The 21,285-nt window shown below is 42.7% G+C and overlaps 1 protein-coding gene across 7 annotated transcripts in view; it reads right to left on the reverse strand.

The window, feature by feature from the left end:
* C1QTNF7 (C1q and TNF related 7) overlaps positions 1–20,420 on the reverse strand; it is a 146,718-nt gene extending 126,298 nt beyond the window's left edge. For 3 of the 7 annotated variants that reach the window (XM_039343486.1, XM_039343488.1, XM_039343485.1), the window contains exon 1: positions 20,260–20,396. Coding sequence is in view for 2 of the 7 variants with exons in the window: in XM_039343483.1 (XP_039199417.1) it covers positions 20,260–20,302 (43 nt within the window). In the remaining 5 variants the exon portion in view is untranslated. The other 4 variants (XM_039343483.1, XM_039343487.1, XM_039343484.1 and 1 more) reach the window with 4 other exon arrangements.
* Positions 20,421–21,285: the final 865 nt, after the last annotated feature.

Below are 21,285 nucleotides of genomic sequence, written 5' to 3' on the forward strand. Positions count from 1 at the left end.
ATTCCACCATATCTTAATCCAAAAGACTTTTATATTTTTACACGACCACCAAATATGATAATAAGTAGCATCCAAACAACCACATCTCCAACATTTAGGCTGTAGGTCAGGATACATAAGAGACATTTTTTGTGGATCAAGGTGCCATCTATAAAACATTTTGTAAAAATTCTCCCTTAAGTTCTGGGCTTGTGTAAATTTAACATTCCTCACCCAGATAGTTTCCCAGGTATCCAGTAGAACTGGTTCACCAAAATTTTGTGCCCATTTAATCATACAATCTTTGATTAGTTCTGATTCTGAATCCAGTTCTACTAGAACCCCATAAATTCTCTTAATATGGGTTCGCCTTTGATCTTTTACTTGTTTAAAAAGATTTTCATCTTCTCTAAGCAAGCCCGTATTACGATCCATCTTCCATCTATCCACTATTTGTCTATACTGAAACCATGAATAGGTAATATTTTCATATACTAAATCTTCCAAAGATTTTAACTGCCAATTTTGACCATCCCATCTAAGTAGTTGTGTATAAGAAACCCTATCCATCTTAACTCCTCTCCTTATCCCCTCTATCGCATGCCAAGGTATAGCCCATAATGGTATTTTAAAATCACTTTTATAATATTTCCTCCAAACCCGAAGTAAAGAAATCCTTATAATATGAGATTTAAAAACCCGGTCCACTTTTTTATTAAAAATTAGATAGGCATGCCATCCAAAAAGTAAATCCCAACCCTCCAAATGGAGTATTTCTACATTTGTTAAATTAACCCAATCACTAATTAGTGTTAAAGCCACAGCATCATAATATAATTTCAGATTCGGTACCTTGAGTCCACCTCTCTCACGGAAGTCTTGCATAATTTTAAGCTTTACCCTTGGTTTTTTCCCTGCCCAAATAAATTTGTTAATACCTTTCTGCCATTCATTTAAATTAACCTCATTCTTTAAAATAGGTAACATTTGAAATAAAAAGAGAAATTTTGGCAGGACATTCATTTTAATCACTGCAATTCTTCCCTCCACTACGGTTTTGATACATTCTCACATTTTCCAATCAGCCAAGGGGTCTTCAAATCTGCGTCTGAGGGCTACCTTGAACTGATTGAAATTCTGCAGTTGTGGGGCATCGGCGTTGTAGAGATCCTGTACCCAGTCCACTGCGGTGCCATCTAAGGCGACTTGCACAATCCGTATTTGGCCCCAGTCTGTAACAACTGTATTCCTCCATGTAGTTCAATACCTGGGTCAGGAAAAATCACAGATGGCATGGCTCCCTGCAATAATTTATTCCCAGCAGCGGGAAATTTCAGATAGACATCTTCCATCTGTGTCTGTGTCCATCTCCGTTGGCTGGCGCGACTTGTCTGGTGGTGGCGGTGGCTGTAGTGATGGCTGCTGCTTCTGTGGTGCTGGTAGAAGGGCCTGGGACTGCTGGTTCAACCCCCCCTTTCATCCATTCCTTCAACTGAGCCTGGGTTGATGGTGCCCTAGCACGGGTCGGCTTTCTCCTCCTTCATAGAGTCAAAGGCGACTCTCAGCATGTTGATAGCTTGCTCCAAGAACTGGCTGGAATGGGGTGGCCAGTTGTCCTCATCTTCACTAAGGCGAACTGACCTCTCCATCTCAACTTTCCAACCCAATTAGTGACTGCCACATCTCAGTGTCACTTTCCTGCATTTCTTCTCCCAATCCTCCTTCTTCCCAATACCCATCAACTACCTGGGCTTGTGGCAACATTCCACGACCACTACCTTGTTTGATGAGCTCGAGGATTGAGAATTGTATCAGCCGGGGTCTGGTAGGTGGGAGATCTCCCCCCCCCATGGCAGGTTCTTCCTTTTCCTTTCTGAAATCCAACATAATTTGCTTAGTCCTCTGGTAAGGGTCTTCTTTCTGGGCTATTACTGCAGATCCTGCCTAATGTCAGGGCCCACTTCAAAACCTCATCCCAAGAAAGCAGGAGTCTTGGAACAGTTTCTTTCCAAAAGGAACTTTTATTAGGAGAAGCTGATAGCAGGCATGATAGGCAGGATCTGAGGGTTTCCTGCTCAGTTCAATAGGTGAAAAGAGTCCCAAGCAAAACCCCACCCCAATAGTTTATCAGGTCAGTTTGAATGGGCCAATCCCCAGGTGTTAAGTTCTCTGTGGAAAAGGAGCTGATAACAGGGTCCTTTCTCATGCTTGTGAAGATGTTGTTGGGTCTTTGAACCTTCCCTTCTGCAGCAAGAGATAAGCCAGATGTCCACAGGCACATTCCTTTCTATCTCCAAGGTAACATCAAGGGAGAGATAGTTCAAAGAGTCAGCATACAGGAACAGCAGAAAGGATACCTTGTAGCAAAGTAGAGTAACATACCACAGAGCCTCCCCCTCCTCTTCAGGAGAATGGCAGAACCCTCAGAAAGAAAGAATTAGGAAAGAGACTTCCGGTTTGCCGACGTGGCTGCCATGGACGCTTGGGAGATGAGCTCTGGCTCCCTCATCCAGTTTTGCATTGCTGCGGGGCCCTAAAAGGGTCAAATAGTCACCCTGTAGAGGCAACCAGCAAGGAGGGGCTTTTGCTGGATTGTGGGAGAGCGGTAGCTCTCCCATTAGAGCTGGAGTTCCCTCCAATCTGGCGGACAAAAGACCGGCCATAGCAATATGGCCAGTCACTAGGCTGTGGACAGCCGAAGTCACACTCACCATCAGGCAACATTAAAGCAGCGTGGAAGAGACTGGGTGAGATCTACCTCTCTTAAATTACAATTACCTTTTTCTACCTACGTAAGCTGCTAAAGTACTTTCCCCCCTGTGGAGAGGGAAGGGGGATTTTAGCCCTCCCTCCAGAAACAGCAGTGATGGAATATCCAGGGGAATTTTAAAATGTTGAAAAAATAATTGGATCCCAATTGGAATTTTATTTCCTAAAGTTTGTGGACTAAAAGATTTTCTATTATCTATTTTTTACTTTCTATTTTTATTGAGGATCTGAGTTTTTCCTCATAAAATTAGAAGGAAAACTGAAAGGATTAAAATAACTTTGAGACTCAAAGGAAATCTTTAAACAATGGTTTGACATCTTTTGGCTAAACCTGAAATTGGAATTTGTTATTTTCTAAAAGAGATTTGGCTGACAATCCAGAAAACATGATAAGATTCATGCAACCTTGAATACCAGCTGTGAGAGACTTAGCTGTGCTTTTTAATTACTGGAAAAAACCTGTAAAAGCTTCTAATTTAACTCATCACTATGGAAGAGGATCAGGAACAGACTTTTCTTATGGAGGAAAACCAGGAACAAATTTTTGCTACATTGAAAGCAATTTATCAAACTCTTCTTACAGCTGGTGATGAAATGAGAGCTTTCAGAAAAAAACGAGAAAGCAGTTCAGATATGCAAACTCAAATTTTGATTACAACTAAAAAACCAACTATACAGAACACAACAAAAAAAGTGGAACCATTAAATATTATGACAGAAGATTTAACTGCCCAACAAGTACAGACAATGGAAAACTCAGAAAAACTCTGACAATATGGATGGAGGAAAAAACCTGCTATATAAATCAGAAGGAACCTGAAGATCAAGAAGAGGAACAGATGGAAGAAAAGATAAATAGTTCAGGACAACAACGTCAAGAGGGGGAAATAAAGAGACAACCTCTTAGATTTGCCAGACCTGCTAGCCTTCTCAAAAAAATGGTGACTGGATGGTTTTCTCAACACCACACAACACATATAATAATACAAGAAGAACTGTTCGATGACTCAGAAGCACGGACATGGAAGATGATCTGGCAAAGAAAAAAAGCTAGAATAAGACTGAAGAAGAACGGGGTGTTGACCTATTTATGAGATTTAAAATAGAATATATTCAAGTAGATAAGATGTGTATTTTGAATACAAGATATTGTTATGAAGTGACGATAAAGAAAACTTTTGGCTATTTAAAACCTAGAAGTATAAATGTTAACAGTTAAATTTGAATATTGAGTTGCTTATAAAGGTTAGATAAAGGTGATTAAGACATATATATGTTAAGATTGATGAAATGTAATTAAACATGTTTTGATGTAGTGGTAAGAATGAAAACTATTAGCTTACATATGAGAAAGTTGATATAAAGAAGAAGAGAGATGATGTATTAAATGCTGAAATGGGAAGAAATTTTGGTTACTGAATTTAAGATATTTGGAAATTATAAGAAAATAAGAATATTATATTGCATTATCAATTTGTTGATATAGAATTGAGATAGATAAGATATATATCCTGAACACCAGATGTCGGAGGGAACTGTGACAAAGGGAATTGGGGTCATTTAAAACTTGGAAATGATAAATATTAAATGTTAAACTTAGATATTAATGGGAAATTAAAGCTGGGAAAATTTACTAGGTTATTGATGGTCTAAAAAATGGAATGTTAAAACAATTAAGACATATATAAACTAAAAATTATTGATAAATGTAAGAAAGTTATTATGTATCTGATTGATAGAATAAGAAGTATACAAATTCAAATAAGAGACAGTACATATTAAGGGAATAAGAAAGGAAATATTGGCCAAAATAGTTGGAAACTTGTACTAATAACATTTGTATGTAATTGAATTATTGTAACTCAGTCGCCACGTTGCTTTTCAAAGATATAATTGTAACATTAGAAAATCAATAAAAAGTTATAAAAAAAAGAATTAGGAAAGAGATGAGATGGATCTTCCCCCCCCCCCAGAGAAAAGTGGTTCTGACACGGAGGCAGATCCTTACATTCAGGATCCAAAAGGATCACACCACTTGAATAATGAGCCCTATCCAATAACATGAAATTTAATATGCAGAAAAGCAAGCTGTTACACTTAGGCAAAACCAAAGGTACAAGTACAGATAAGGCAAAACCTGGCTCAAAAACAGTAACTGTTCTGACCCATATAGCTCTATGGCCCATATAGCTCTATGGCCCAGCTCTACGTTGGAGTGTCTGGCAGTTACTGGGTTAAATGCTAGGTATGTGGATGGGTCAGTGGGAGGAGTTCCAAAGGTCTTTGGGAGACTTCCTGGTACAAGCCACATGGGAATCCTTTTGTCGGTAACAAGCATGGGCCATGGAGGTCATACAATAGCCTCAGTCATTATAAAGATGGTATAAAGAGCAATATCTTCTTACCTAAAGGAAGGATCTAAAAGATGAACAAACATGTATTTCCAGCAGCACCAATCTCAACGTGAACGCAAGTAATCTTTCTCATTAAAATATATTTTGTTTATTATAAGATCGTTTCTTTTGAGTTAACTATCTGACAGGATTTAAAAGAGATCATTTTAAGTTTGTGTCAGAATAGTAAGAAGATATACTCATAATTTGTGCCATCTTTTGAAAGCAAATAGTAAATTGGCAAAGATTAATTCTTCTCTCAAAGCTGCAACAGTTTGAAGAAAGAGAATCAAATTGGTTAGCCCTTTCTCTACATTAACCTTCAAGGAAGTAAAGATTCTCTTGATGCCTTTAAAAGCCTGCAAAGCAAAGCCAGCATGTTTGTGTAAAAGACAGCTTTCAAGGAGTGATTCAGAAGTTTTGTTATGCCAATTCGCTTGCTAGCTAACCTTCAAAGTGAAAAGTGCCTTGTATCTGATTCAAAATTACTTTGGACCTGTTCTCAAATTAATGTTTATAGCGGGGAGAAAGAAAAACAAAAATCTACACCTTTGTTCCTTGCATGAAAAGTTTGAATTTTAACACCAAAAGGAGCTTGGGCTTTTCCCCCTCCCCTCTTTGCCAGTGAATCACACAGCCTGAAACAAAGAACTGTTTAATGACTGCCTCTAAAGTTCAGACAAAAGCAAGGTTTATTGCCTTTCAATAAACTCATCTGTTGCCATAGTGACAGCCCTAGGTATGCTCGGAATTTCAGCCAATGTTATAAGGAGGAATCATCGCAGAAGCACCCCCTGGTGGTCATGCAATTTTTTTTTCTAGCTGAGTCACAACAGCCACAATTAATTCAGCACACAACAGAGCAAATCTGTTAGTTAAAGTGCAAGCTACTTAAAGTTATCCCAAGTTACCAACACCCCCCAGAGGGCACAGAGTGATCTTACCAGAAGCATTCACTCACTCACCCAAGCTGAGCACTCAGCTGTTCCAGCTTGAGGGAACTTAGGCAGAAGAAATCAAAGCCAAGTCTCTTTGTTTATTATCACAGCTGATGACCCGGAGTTCCAGCCTGCAACTCGCCAGGTGGGAGTTTGTACCTCTACATTCTCTCAGTGGCTCACTAGCAGTAACATGGTAATAGGAAGAATTTGGCTAGTCTTTTTAACACCCTCTAGAGGGCACAGAGTGAACTTACCAAAAGTACTCACTCACTCACTCAAGCTGAAGGCTAAGCTGTCCCATCTTGAGAGAAAGGAAGCAAGAGCCAATTGCCTTCGCCTATTATCACAGCTGATGACCTGGAGTTCCAGCCTGCAACACGCCAGGTGGGAGTTTGTACCTCTACATTCTCTCAGTGGCTCAGTAGCTGTAACGTGGCAATAGGAAGAATTTGGCTAGCCTTTCTCCAGACGCCCCCTAGTGGTTAAAGGAAGCTCTACACGCAAGCCTTTAACCGCACCCAGAGAAGCCCCTCTAGTGGACAAAGGGTGAACCTCGAAGCCAGCGCACCCTGGTAGCTCACCCACAGCAAGGGACCCCCAGTGGTGAAAGGGTGAACTGCACTGAAGTACCCACAAACACAGGAGAACGCACCCAGTGGCATCTCCACCCACAGACAGCACCTCAGAAGCTGATCTACAAGTAGCGACCCCTAGTGGTCAAAGAGAGAAGTTATTCAAATTCTCTTCAAAATAGCTGAGAAGGACACGGAACCTACCCTAACCATGGAGGAGTGTCTTATTGATTTGGACAAAGGGGTTCAATTAACCAGCCTAGTTGAGACACCCCAACCAGTCAATCAAGGAGAGATGCTGCAAACAGCCAACCTTGACCAGTACGCAGAGGTTGAAACTCAAGCCTCAACAAAGCCAATAATGTCTCAGGGTCAATACGATCTTAGACAACGCAGAAAGCTCACAGACGCCATGCATTCACATCTGATGGAGAAATGGCACATCATCCACAGGCGCCATGAGCGAAGCTGGGAGAGATTATACAAACTCTACCATGAACAGAAGGAGGAACTCTCCCCAGAACGGGCACACGCAGTGGAAGGAAATAAGGAAGACGCCTACGTGCAATGGATGGACTCTGAACATCAACTCAAGGACATTCAAGAACAGTTAAGAGACCTAAGAGTCGACAGCGAGATGCAAAGCCTCAGGCTAATAAACGAGGAACGTAAGAAGCATCTAGTGAGCTCACATGGTTCCCCACAGCCCGAACCTCACCAGAAAGGCAGACGGGTCAACAGAGCTGAGTCCAAAGTTTCCCGCTATTCACATGCACCATCACAATGGTCACATGCAGATCCATCCCATGTGTCTGGAAAGGCCTCATCTTTTCGCCACATGTCCAAGGCACACTCCAGTGTGTCCCAACACTCGCATATCACAGGACCCTCCTGCCATTCAAAGGTATCTTCTCGCCAGAGCCATGCATCTCGAGCCTCAGGAGCAGAGAGTATTGCCACCCGTCTCAGGGAAGCACGGATCAACACCGCAATGGCCAACGTTGCTGCAGAAGCAGCAGTAGATGACAAGCTACATAGAGAAGACTTGGCCAAAGCTCAGGCCAACTTTGAGATTTTCCAGCGACAACAGAGAGCAAAAGAGGCAGCCGCAATAGAAGCGATCCTGCAGAGAGAGTTAGAAGATGCCATGTCAACGCCCAATTTGGAAAGTCTAGGAAGGGAAAGTTCTCACAGCCGTGTACAGGCCTATGTGGACAAACAAAGCGCACTCCAGAATGCACAGATGAGAGCACCACAGCCAGCCACAAGCACCCCAAGACCGAGTAGACGAACAGAGGAATCTCACCGACCTGATTCGCTGGTCAACCGCAGAGTTGATGTCACGACACCTAGGTCACAAGATCCCCCCGCCGTTGCTGCCACATCGAAACCTGATGGGATTACCAGCAATGGCAATGACTGCACAGCGGGGAGTGCCACAAGATCTTTCCACCATTATTACCCCACAGAACCCGCCAAACCATACCACTAATGGCAATCGGATGGATCCACCTGTAGCACCAACGGCCCTACAGCAGAACCAGCTGACACTCAGGGACGAGGTTGAAAGAGTTAGAGCCACACTAGAGTCACTAGAGTCCCTGCTGCACCAACAGGAGGCAGCGCCCCAAGGAACTGCCACCAATCCTGACTACAGAGGACAGCCTCGAGCATCAGCTCTGACAGCCTATCAGGGAGCTAGCTACACTCTACCAGAAACACAGACCTTCCAACACATAAGCAAGCAGGAGCCTGGGCTCCCTCAGCTCAGCGCCAGTGCAGCAGAGTTCAAACCAAGCCAACAAGGTCCTTTGCACATCACATGGCAAAATACACCCAGCCACCAATATGCTGAAGGAAATTACCAGCCAAACATGGCACACGCCCCTACTCCTGGAAGCGAGGTACCATCGCCACCCGGTTACACCCCTATGAGACTTTACAGAAGCAAACTAGATCTGGCATCCAAGGGTGTACACAAATTTCCCGATAAACCGGGAAAGGACTACGTATTGTGGAAGCTCACGTTCCAAACCGCCATCCAAGATGAAGCTATAACATCGAGCGAAGAGCTCGGACACATGAAAACATGGCTGGGACCGGCTTCCACACAATTAGTAGAGAACATTCAACTAGCCCACCTAGGCAACCCAGCTACCGCCCTTCTCAAAGCCTGGGAAAGGCTCGACGAGCGGTATGGCGGACATGAACTGACAGAAAAGTCGCTCTTGGATTGCATTTACACCTTCCCTAACATCAATATCAATGATCACACCCAGATGTTGGAATTCGCAGACACGCTCTCGATGCTACATTCAGTTCGCGAGCAACCCAACATGCCGAAACTTACCTGCCTCGATCAGTTTGAGAAGCAAAGGATCATAGTTAGAAAAATACCAAAGCAGTTAAGGGACCAATGGGCCAAAATATCAGAAACCCACAGGAACCAAGACCCTGACGCACCACCCGCCTTCGCTGTACACTCGCTGAATTTGTGACCGACCAAGCAAAACTACATCATAATGCCAGCAACTTCGAGCCAACAAATGACAACTTCAGCCCCAACCGAAGTTCTTCCCAAGCTACGGACAGAACCACACCTTTGGTGTATAAAACAGACATCACGCCTTCCCCAAAGAAGTCTCCAGACGAACAAATACCGAGAAGCGCTCTTTCGAACCCTCATCCAACTACCAAAGGCCTAACTTGCCCGATACACAAGTCCTCTCACTCTCTAAATGATTGCAGAGACTTTAGGAAGAAATCCCTAGATGACCGAAAGACCCTACTCAAAGAGAATACGATATGTTTCAAATGCTGTGACTCTATGGATCACACGGCCAAGGACTGCACAGCTAAGGTGAAATGCCACCTGTGCAAGAGCGACAGGCACCCAGCAGCCTTACACCTAGAACCTAAGATGCTGTCTAAGGAATCACGACAAGCAACTAGCTCTACACCAGACTAATCACTGACCGAGTCCTGTTGCTAAGGAAGACCAGTTTAGACAATTGAACCTCTTCAGTTCCAGCTGTTGTTCCTGATTCTTCAGTTCCGGCTGTTCCTGAGTTTCCAGATGTTCCTGATCCTGAGTTTCCAGCTCCGGCTGTTCCTGAGTTTCCAGATGTTCCTAATCCTGAGTTTCCAGATCCAGCTGTTTATGTTTTTCCAGGTTTTTCAGTTCCTGAGTATCCTGTGAATCCAGTTCCCCTCATTCCTGAGAAGCTTGGGTTCCAGTTTTTTCTCTTCCAGATTTGGTTCCAGCTTCCTTCACAGGAAGAAGAAGACCTTGTCTCACTGGGAGACAAGACTGCATACCAGAACTATTGGCCCAGGGCACTTGCGCACTGGGCCCACCCACTTGATGAACTAGTTTACCCAGCTGAGATCCAGATCGTGAAGCCACGTGAGTCAGGTCATGACTCAAAGACACTTGTACCAGGCTGATCACTGATTTGGTCCATTGCTGATGAAGACTGAACCACAAGATTAAACCTCTAATTATGTATTGTCTTATGCATTGTTTGATGTAACACTTGCCTTTTTCATAATTGTGCATGTTTTATGTTTACCTTATAGTTATGCATGTTTGATACCAAGTTTTTACCTATTTAGTCACAAGTTAACCACAATGAGTATTGCATGCCTTGATGCTACGTTTTTACTATTTTAGTAGTGGAAATATAAATTTCCAAGCGGGGAGTGTTCTGGCCCATATAGCTCTATGGCCCATATAGCTCTATGGCCCAGCTCTACGTTGGAGTGTCTGGCAGTTACTGGGTTAAATACTAGGTATGTGGATGGGTCAGTGGGAGGAGTTCCAAAGGTCTTTGGGAGACTTCCTGGACACAAGCCACATGGGAATCCTTTTGTCGGTAACAAGCATGGGCCATGGAGGTCATACAATAGCCTCAGTCATTATAAAGATGGTATAAAGAGCAATATCTTCTTACCTAAAGGAAGGATCTAAAAGATGAACAAACATGTATTTCCAGCAGCACCAATCTCAACGTGAACGCAAGTAATCTTTCTCATTAAAATATATTTTGTTTATTATAAGATCGTTTCTTTTGAGTTAACTATCTGACAGGATTTAAAAGAGATCATTTTAAGTTTGTGTCAGAATAGTAACTGTGAGAGGGACCTTGGAGTCCTAGTGGATGATCACTTAAATATGAGCCAGCCATGTGTATAATAGCAGCCAAAAAAGCTAATACAATCCTTGGTGTATAAAGAGAGGCATAGAATCAAAATCACATGAAATATTAGTACTGCTTTATAAAATCTTAGTAAGACTGGAAGAAGGAATCTTTGCCTACCTTGCAAGAGTGGTTTTTTAAAGTTTCTTATTTGGCGGAAATGGCAAAGATTTCGGCTTTCTTGAAAGACCAATCGCAAGAGAAGTATTTTTTGGTATGGAAAAAATGGATAGACTTTATACAATATAAGTTGGATATAAAAAAATATTATTTAGCTTTTCAATAACTTATACTTAAAATTTAAGATATTTTATAGACTTTTTTCCTTTTTCTTTCTTCCTATTTTCTCGTATTTCCTTGTATTTTTGTTTTTTTTATACATATATTATTGTTAACTAGTTTACAATTTGTTTAATTAATGTATTTAGATTTGTTTATGGTTTATATTTGTTTTAAGACTTTTTGAAAAAATATTAATTAAGCCTGTATTCAGCTCTGGGAAGGTCGGGGGGAGGGCATGGGAGGGTTGGGGGGGTTGGGGAAGGGAACCGTATTGTTTTGTAAAATTTAAAAATTTTCAATAAAAAAAAAAAATCTTAGTAAGACCACACCTGGAACACTGTATCCAGTTTTGGTCACCACATTACAAAAAAGATGTTGAAACTTTGGAAAAAGTGCAAAGAAGAGCAATAAATTATTAAAAGTCTGGAGACTAAAACATATTGTTTTAGAATGCTTGCAGGGTTGGAGTATGGCTAGTCTAGAGGAAAGAAATACTAGGGGTGATATGATAGCATCAATCCAATATTTGAGGGGCTGCCACAAAGAAGAGAGGGTCAACTTATTTTCCAAAGCACCAGAGAGGGCAGGACAAGAAATAATGGATGGAAACCAATCAAGGAGAGAAGCAACCTGGAAATAAGGATGAACTTCCTAATAGTGAGAAAATTAACAGCTTGCTTTTTAGAGATTGTGGGTGCTTTATCACTGGAGATTTTAAAGAAGAGACTGGACAGCCACTTGTCTGAAATGGAATAGGGTCTCCTTCTGGAATGGCTGGTTGTGTGGAAGAATCAAACAGCAGCCCTTGCCATTTGGCAATCCAGAAAAAGTCCATCTGTTCCTGATTTGAAGTTCTGATGAGCAATAGTAAATTAATAATTGGTTGTTCTATAATTTTACAACCAAGAGATAGGGTAGAAGTGCCTGTGGGATCCTCTGTATCTGCCATGGGCATCCTCTAAAATCTCACCACAGAATTGTGGACTAGATAGGTCTTTCCTTATGTTCATCCAAGACTTTCATCTGCTTTTAGTGTAGTGTCTATGGGTCTCTAACCAAAGAAATGAAGCATCTGAAATATTCCAAATGCACTCCTGTTCACACACAAACATTCCTTTTTCTCTGGAATGGTGCTGGGTTAAATTTACAAATGAACATGCCATAAAAAAGAATTTTGATTACTTGATTGATTTACCCTTGGTTGGCCCTTTCATTTTCAGTGATGATTTCCTCTCCCACTCTCCACAATTGATTTACTGCTGCTTCTTCTGTGGCCAGAAACATGTTAATAAATAAAATATTTCACAGCATTGACATTTGAGGGTGTGAGAGTTGAGCATAGCACTTTCTCTTGTTCTGCTGTTTGTTTATTGCCTCTCTCAGCCCAAATATTAGGTTTGGCAGCTCCAATTTGTTCTAGTAAATAGATGTCTTAAGGCAGTGATGGTGAACCTTTTAGAGACTGAGTGCCCAAACTGCAACCCAACCCAGGTGCTGGGTGGGTGTGGCCCACTGGGCGGGCATAGCCAATTGGGCAGACATGGCCCATTGGGTGGGCGTGGCTGTGGTAGTCATGGCAGACTGGGTGGGCATGGTCACCTCGATGTTGCTCATGGGAAGGAATGCTTGTGGGGACTGGGCAGGGTTGGGGGAGATCCAGGGGTTTCTGGCAGGTAGGGCGATGGGCAGGAGGCTTGTGCTGTGGGGTGAGGGGCAAGGCAAGGTGAGGCAGGCGCTGGGGCAGCTGCTGCTTAACACTGTCAGCCCCCACATACAGAGGTCAGCGAGAGCATGGGGGCCGACGGTGTCTGTCAGCAGCCACAGTCTGCCGGCCCCTCAACTGGCACACTCTAGGGCTCTGTAGCCCATTGCAAATACCGGGCCAGCCCTCCAGCAGCAGGTGGAATAAGGGAGAGGGGAAACGTGTGATGCAGACTTATTCTGTCCCATCTGTTTTTGCTTGCAGTTGGAGAGCAGGTCGCGGCTGGTCATCTCCTTGGCCCCCTCGCAGATCTTGCTCTTGGCCCGCACATGGAGCCTTGCACACCCAACACATCTTAGCCCCACCTCGGGCTGCTGCCAGCAGCTTGTGTAAGTCCATTAGGCTGCCGCCGCCACCCGGAGCACCTGGCCCACCCAGCACAAAGGAGGTGAAATGACTGGCTAGCAAGCTCAAGTAGAGGTGGTAGAGCACGCCACACCCAGCAAGCCAAAGGTTACCCCAAGTGTGGAAAGCCGGATCCCAATCAGCCATGACCCACCAGTCCCAGGATTGGATGCCTCCCCCCATCTTTGCTGGGCCTAGGCAGCCATGATGCCAATGGGGATCTGGCTTTCCCCGCTTGGGGTGGCCTTTTGCCTACTGGCTCTGGGTGTGCTCTACCACATCTACATGGGGCTTCCTAGCTGACCGCTTTGCCTCCTTTGTGCTGGGTGGGCCTGAAGCTCTGGGCGGTGGCCTAGTGGACCTGTGCGATGTGGCTGTTTGCCACTGGCCACAGCCATTTGCCACCCTGTGCATCACACCCAATGCTGCTGCCATGAGGCCATGGAACTAGCTGGGACAGGTAAGGAACCTGTGGCATTGGGCAGGAGGTGGCAAACGGCCGGTCTTGGCATTGTGGCTGTTTGCCGCTTTGCGTATTGCTCCCAATGCCCCTGCAATGTGGCTCAGCCGAAAGCAGCCATGGAACAAGTGGGACAGGTTCCCCCCTCACCTGTCCATTCAGCTATAGCTTTGGTGGCTCTGTAGGCAGAGCTGCGAAGTTCTCTTCTCTGACAAAGAAGAGAACTTTGCAGCTCTGCCTTCAGAGCCACCAAAGCAGCAGGTAGAGCGTGGAGGCTTGGGGAGGGAGGGTGCTGAAGTGGGTGGTCGGGCCATTGGCAAGAGCAACATGGTTGAGCAGAAAGCGGCCTTAGAACAAGTGGGGCAGGTATGGAAAGAAATCTTTGCTCCCCCCAAAAATTGCCTTTCTTTCCTTACCTTACTCCCAGCCCCATGCCGCTTCTCCTTTGTGATCCACCACGCCATGTGCAAGGAAACAAAGGAAGTTTTTTTTGGGGGAAAAAGGTCAATCAATCAATTCCAACTTCGTGACCTTTTACAAGAAGTTGGAATTGATTGAGTGACATCCCCCCCCCAAAAAAACTTCCTTTGTTTCCTTGCACGTGGCAGCGGCAGATCGCAAAGGAGAAACCGCACGGGGCTGGGAGTCAGGTAAGGAAACAAGGGCAATTTCCGGGGGGAGTAAGGATTTATTTCCTTACTTGCCCAATTGTTCTGAGGCCGCTTTCTGCTCAACCGCTTTACTCTTGCCAATGGCCCAACTGCCCACTTCAGCACCCTTTCTCCCTGAGCCTCCAGCGCTCCACCTGCTGCTTTGGTCAGCCTGCCACCCCCCACCTCAACACCCTGCCCACCGCCACCCAGCACGGCCACTCCAGGGCTGCAGAGACTGGCCTGGCACAGGAAAGGCATGCGCCCCACCCTCCAGCCACCATGCAGGGTAAGGTTGCCACCCCTGCCCCCGCCCAGATGCCCTCACTTCCTCCAAGCATTTTTTAACTAATCTGCCTTTCAGCTGCATTCCATTTCTCCATTTGCTTCTCAGCCTTTGTCACGTGTTTGTGGGACTATTGATTAAAAAAAAAAGTTCCATCAGACTGTCTAACTTCTTAAGATCTCGTGAGAAGTTAAAAAGTCTGATGAAACTTTTTTTAGCGATAGTGCCACAAACACATGGCAAAGGCTAAGAAGCGAACGGAAAAATGGAATGCAGCTGAAAGGCAAGTTAGTAAAAAAAACGCTTGGATGAGGTGAGGCATCTGGGCAGGGGCGGGCCTGGCAAACTTATCCTGCGCAGCTTCAGCAGGTATCTGGCATGGGGAGGGAAGCAACTGGTCTACCACCATGCTAGCACCACCACAATGCTTCACCCCATGCACAGGTTCTGCCCCACCCCCACACAGAGCACCCTGCTTCTGCCGCTCTGCTCTACCCCCCGGGTACGGAGCACCCTGCTCCTGCCACCCCATCCCCACACGGACCAGCTTGCTACTGCCGCCCTAATCCCCCTCATGGAGCACCCTGCTCCCGTCACTCACTCCCACCCCCACGTGGCACCTTCTTTCCAGCTCCAACACATCACTTTCTCTGCCGCTCTGTGGGATTAAAAATAAAGTTCAATCAATCAATTCCAACTTTGCGACATCTTTTTTTTTCTCACAAGAATTTGAAATTGATTGATTGAACTTTTTTTTTTTGCACATGGCGGCAGAGGCTGAAAGTGAAAAGTTTTTATAAAACCCAGCTTAAAAAGCCACTTGCCCAGGGAGATTTTGATGCAGGCTGCTCATGGATGGGACTGAAGGCCTAGGACTGGGGCAACAGAACATGTGCCCACAGAGAGGGCTGTGTTCCGCCTGTGGCCCACATGCCATAGGTTCATCAGCACAGTCTTAGGGCTTTGCGAAGGGAACAGTAATACCCACTTTGGAATTATCTTCACTTACCAAGCATGTGGCCCCAAAACTTTATTTTGTATTGATAGAACAGTTAGGCAGGCAAGTGCCAGCCTATTGCAACAATGGAAGCCAAATATTTGGATTGATATTCTTGTTTTCACAGAAAAGCCAAACCTTAGCTTTTGGTGGAGAAACACCAACCCAAATCAACAAGAAGGGGTTATGAAGTCACTCCAGAGAGCAGGATACAAATCATGTATTTGAAATACAAGAAAGGAGATTATGAGTGACTGTTAAGGGGAAAAATCTTTTTAACAGGAGGACAGCCCAACAGTGAAACCCCCTCCTCAGTGAGGTAGTGGGTTCTCCTTTCTTGGATACATTCAAGCAGAGTCTGAATAGTCTGATTCAAATTCCTGCACTGAGCAGGAGGCCTGGAGTTGATGGGCTCAAAAAGCTTTTCCAAGTCTTGGATTCCAGGAAATAAAATAAAATAAATGGGCACAATCCAACCAAAATCATATTTAACCTTTAATGAAATAATCTTGATACAAATAATGCCCCAAAGCTCCAAGATTATTACATAATAAAAGGCAAGTCATTCCACTGATTAATTGCCCCCTCTGTCAGAAAATTTCTTCTTAATTCTAGTTTGGCTTTCTCTTTGGTAAGTTTCCATCTGTTATTTCTTGCCTTGCCCTCCAGTGCTTTGGAGAATAGATCAACCTCTCCTCTGTGACAGCCTCTCAAATATTGGAAGACTACTATCATGTCACCCCTATTCCTTCTCTTTGTTAGACTAGACATACCCAGTTCCTGCAACCATTCATCATATGTTTTAATCTCCAGTCTCTAATCATCTTTGTTGCTTTTTTCTGCACTCTTTTTTGAATCTCAACATCTTTTTTGTATCCTGATGACCAAAATTGTATGCAGTGGTCCAAGTGTGATCTTACTAATGCAGTATAAAGTAGTACTAACACTTCATGTGATCTTGATGCTATACCTCTTTGATGAAGTCTAGGACTGCCTTGGTTTTTCTGGCAACTGCACCACACTGTTGGCTTATATTTAAATGGTTGTCCACTAGCACTCCTAGATCCATCTGACAGTTACTGCTGTTGAGCCAGATACCATCTATTCCATACCTGTATATATATTTCAGTTAAACCAGTGGTCCCCAATGTTTCTGGTTTTATAGACTGGCGGGGGGGGGGGAGAGAAAATGGTTTTGTGTGAGTGGCATATGTGCACACTAACAGCTCCATTTGCACAAGTGGCAGGCACTTGCATGAGCCTGTGAAGCTCCATTTGTGTGAGCAATGCATGCACATTCGCCTGCTGCTTGCATGGCCAAAGGGTTGGGCACCTCTGAGTTAAACCCAATGTCAGAATCCATTTATATTTCATTTCTCTGATCTAAAACCAAATCTCACCTTCCCCTGGATTCTGCCATACTCCCAAGAGGGAAGGGGGATATGCCTGCAGGATATGACTTTCACTTCCTCTTTTCGCTACAATATAACCTTTTGTTTATTGCCTGCTGGGTCTGCTGCCCATTACAATGTAATAAATTGCCTCCTGCACTATGCATCTCTCTGAATTTTCTTCTCTCTAACCTGGCAGTTAGGAAAAGGGGGGGGGAGCAATACAAATATCTAGAACCTGGCTTATTTCTCCAGTCTCAAAAGGAGGTGTGAAGAGCTGTGGAACATCGTATTACAAATGGAGCCAGACTGATGTTATCTTCCCTTTCCCATGAGGACTTAATACCTGGGGATTGGGTGGTCTGAATCGTCCAGATGAACTGTGGGGTGGGGTTTGCTCAGGGACCCTTTAAAATATCGCTCTGTAAAGAATCCCTCAGATCCTGTCTATTATGCCTGCTATCAACTACTCTTAATAAAAGTTCCTGTTGGAAGAAATTGTTTCCAAGAGTTCTGCTTTCTTAAGATGTGGGATTGAAGTGGGCCCTTACACCCATATTCTGTCCATCGTCAGCTTACTACCTTAAGCAAATTTTAAATATTGAACTCACAAGAATTAAAGTCACATTTGTAGATACTATTGTATAGAAATGTTTATGCATTCCTGGTCAAAATGGTATGTTTTAATGAATCCCTAAGTAAAGAGAAGCTACATAATGTCTACATAGCCCAACATTAAATATGTCTCTTTGCAACTTTACTGCTAGTCATGTGCAGTTGTTTACATATTTTAAATAAGAAAATAATTAATATGGCAGGTACAGAAGTTTGGACAACCTTTCACTTTGTAACAGCTTTGCCAGAATTAACAGCGTCTAAACTTCCACATTACTAAGAGTCATTTTGTTCTTGATTTTGGAATCTTTTCCCACAGACAAGAAGAAATTGAAGCTGAAAAAAGGGAGGATATTTCAGCAAGACAATGAGCCCAAATATATATCTGGATTGACCATGAAATACAGTATTTCAGGTGTGGGAGTTAAGTATTTTGGAATGGCATTTGCATTCCCAGACCTGGGGATTAATAAAACTCTATGCGAGTTACCAAACTTGCAGTGTCTGCAAGAAGCAGTAAAATTATTTCTGAGCAAGAAGAATTCTGCAAGGAATTTTTTGCTCACCTAAGTAGCAAGTTTTGCATCATCATCATCATCATCATCTTCATAATGCGTATAACTATGGAGCACCTAGAGGCCATGCCAGCTGCCATTCATTAACAGGTTCATTGAAACATTCAATTTGACCATCGAGCAATTAATTAACATATTTTTTATAATAATTAACTATTACTCATTGTTTTTTTAAAAACACATGAACCCAGACATTATGCTGTTTGCTAAATATTGAGAATGTTATTTGAAAAAACCCTAACCTCAATCCCAACCCCAGTCCTGACTCTACCTTATCCCTAATCCTATAAAAACTAATAAAATATATATAAAGAATTGGGTATAAAGTATCCTTTCCTAAATACTGGAGAAGTTAACACTCTTTATAATTTAAAAGTGAGAAATTCCTGCTTGGGTAAGGATTGTAAACCCTGCATTGGTGTGTAGGCTCCACCAATATTATATCTATACTATTATTATCCTGTAGAACAGACAAGTCAAACTTGTGATGTCACGTGATGTCGTGGGACATATCAGAGCTTTTTTCCCATTGCCAGCAATGGGGTGGGCGTGGTTTCCTGGTGACGCATCCGGCCTGTGCGCTGCCAGTTTGACACCCCTGCTGTAGAACATGGCTGTTACATCATCTTGTTAATGAGACTCCTGACAATTCTGTCCAGAGTAATCCAATATTGTGATATTCTGTTTCAGGATATACTGGGGATTTATATACAAATCTTCCAAAGCTGGGATGCAAAAATCTGGACGAGTACTAGGGGGCAGCCAAGAACAACAGCTTTCAATGTTTCTTGCTTATCTTCTAGCATTTGTCCAAATGCTTGCAGTCCATGATGGAAAATGCAATCAGGTTGGAATTTAATTGATAGTACAATCAATTCTTAAACAAGAATCTAATTCACTGGATTCCCATCCATGGGAAAACTGGATAGAAGGCTTGGAGAGCAAACCAAGAACTATTTCCCAAGCCATTGTTCAAAGCCACAGTTACAACTGAGCACTGCTGGAGCCTCAACATTTTTTAATTATTGTGTTGAAATGTTAAACTTTAAATGTGAAATGTATACATTGTTAGTACCATTGCACCCGGACTGGGCATTTTTCTTCCTCTAATGTCTGATTTGTTTTTCTAGCCTTACATAAAGTAATCATAGAAAATAGGATTTGGGGGGTTACTGATCAGACCCTATTACCAGCTCTTCTTTCCTTTCCTATCACTCCTAATTCCAATCTCATGCACATTTACCAACTCTCTCTCAGTTGTGTTAGCCCCTTCCCTAAATCGGCACTGAGGCAGCATGACAAAGGAGTTTTTGAACTTTTCAGCAGTCATTTAACTAATTTTTAAAACAATACAGTAGTATCAGATTCGGCTCAATAATGAAAATGTCTACAGACACACCCAAGAAAACATCAAATTAGACCGAGAAGAATCTAGAAAGAATATCTGTGCTTTGCAACCCTTTTAAGTGAATTTGGAAATACTGGATTTAATTAATAACACAGCACCAGTTTATTTCCAGAAAAGAGAAACAATGAATTTCTTCTAAATCTATAAAGGTTGCACCAGTCAGGATCGCATATCTACTTTTTAATGAAGTAAGATAAGTTGCCTTAAATTTCATTTAGTCTTTATCTAAAGTTTCATTATTTTGTATCCTAGCTAGAAAACAACTTGAAATTTAAAAGAAAATTAATAGAACTATTTATCCTCTCTCTTCTCAATCATTTGCATAACTAGCAAAATATTTGCTAATATACAAGCAAGCATTCTAGATTTAGTGAAATGGAACATGACAGTCATACATTTGAAATAAACAGACATTTACAAATCTTCATTTATATAACTGAATAATTAACAAACTTCAGTTTTGCTTGGAATTAAATTTTTGGATATTTAGCATGTAGATCTCTGTGAGATCCACTGGGTTGCTAAAGCATCTCTTCTTTTGCACAAACCTGTATTTTTTTCAAGGTTCATTCCATTTAGCATTTCCCATTAGCCGCTTTTCAAAGAGCTTCAGAAGAAAATCGCCGGCCTCTTACCTTGCTTTGGAGCCACTGAACTCACATTTTCCAGCAAAACCATATATTTCCTTTGGATTTGCAAAATACTTTTAAAAGCTTTAGCAAATAAAGATGTGCCAAACTCATGCAAGTCCTTCCAAAAACAAAAAGGTTCTTACAAATAATAGCCTTCCCCAGGCTCAGTTTCCAAGTTGTGCAATTCTCTTTTTTAGCTAAATGAACTCCCACTCTTTGTCTTGGACTGCAGCCAAAGACTCTAATTTAAAGCAACTGTCAACTTTGTTATAAAGCTTTCAGAAGAGGTCCACACACATAGCAAAAGGGGCAGAAAATCCTCTTGGCTTCCAAACTAAGGAAATTGCAGCATATCAGGAAGTACAATAAATCTCACTGAAGTCCATGAGAGTTTTTTTCCTGAGCAGATATATCTTAAATTATATTGCAAATCTAAAAGGATAATATCTTCTGGGCAATAATGCAGTACAATATTTATGCATATTAATTATTTAAATCAGGGGCCCCCAAACCCCAGGCTACAGCCCAGTTCAGAACCAGGAAGCAGTGGGCAGCTCCATTTGTATGAGCAGAGGGCATGCGTGCCTGTCACTTGCTGCAAATTGAGTTGCGTCCATGTGCTTGCTCACCCACCATTTGCGCGGACTCATCCCCTCTCCCTCCCCTGCTGGTCCACAAAGCTGGAAAGGTTGGAGACCGCTGGTTTAAATTGTCGTGTGTGAAAAGAAAACATAAAAGAAGAGAAACTCTTATATTTCTGACCAAGGGGGACATTTATGGTAGAAGGGAACTGTGAGTGCAGCTGAGCCAAGGGAAATAATTCATGACTGTCCAAGATTTTGTGGCTTTAAAATTTTAAAGTGAAATAGTAATCACTTCTATTGGATCATATCAATAGAGAACATAGTAACAGATTGGATGGGAGAGTTAACTTCACTCCTTCTGGATCACAGCACTGCTGGCTAAATCAGTTTAGAATTAGATTAGATTAGATTAGAATAGAATAGAATAGAATAGAATAGAATAGAA

This window comes from Crotalus tigris, unplaced genomic scaffold, assembly GCF_016545835.1.
Source record: "Crotalus tigris isolate CLP2741 ecotype Arizona unplaced genomic scaffold, ASM1654583v1 scf7180000017855.1216408, whole genome shotgun sequence".
In the NCBI taxonomy this organism is placed as follows: domain Eukaryota; kingdom Metazoa; phylum Chordata; class Lepidosauria; order Squamata; family Viperidae; genus Crotalus; species Crotalus tigris.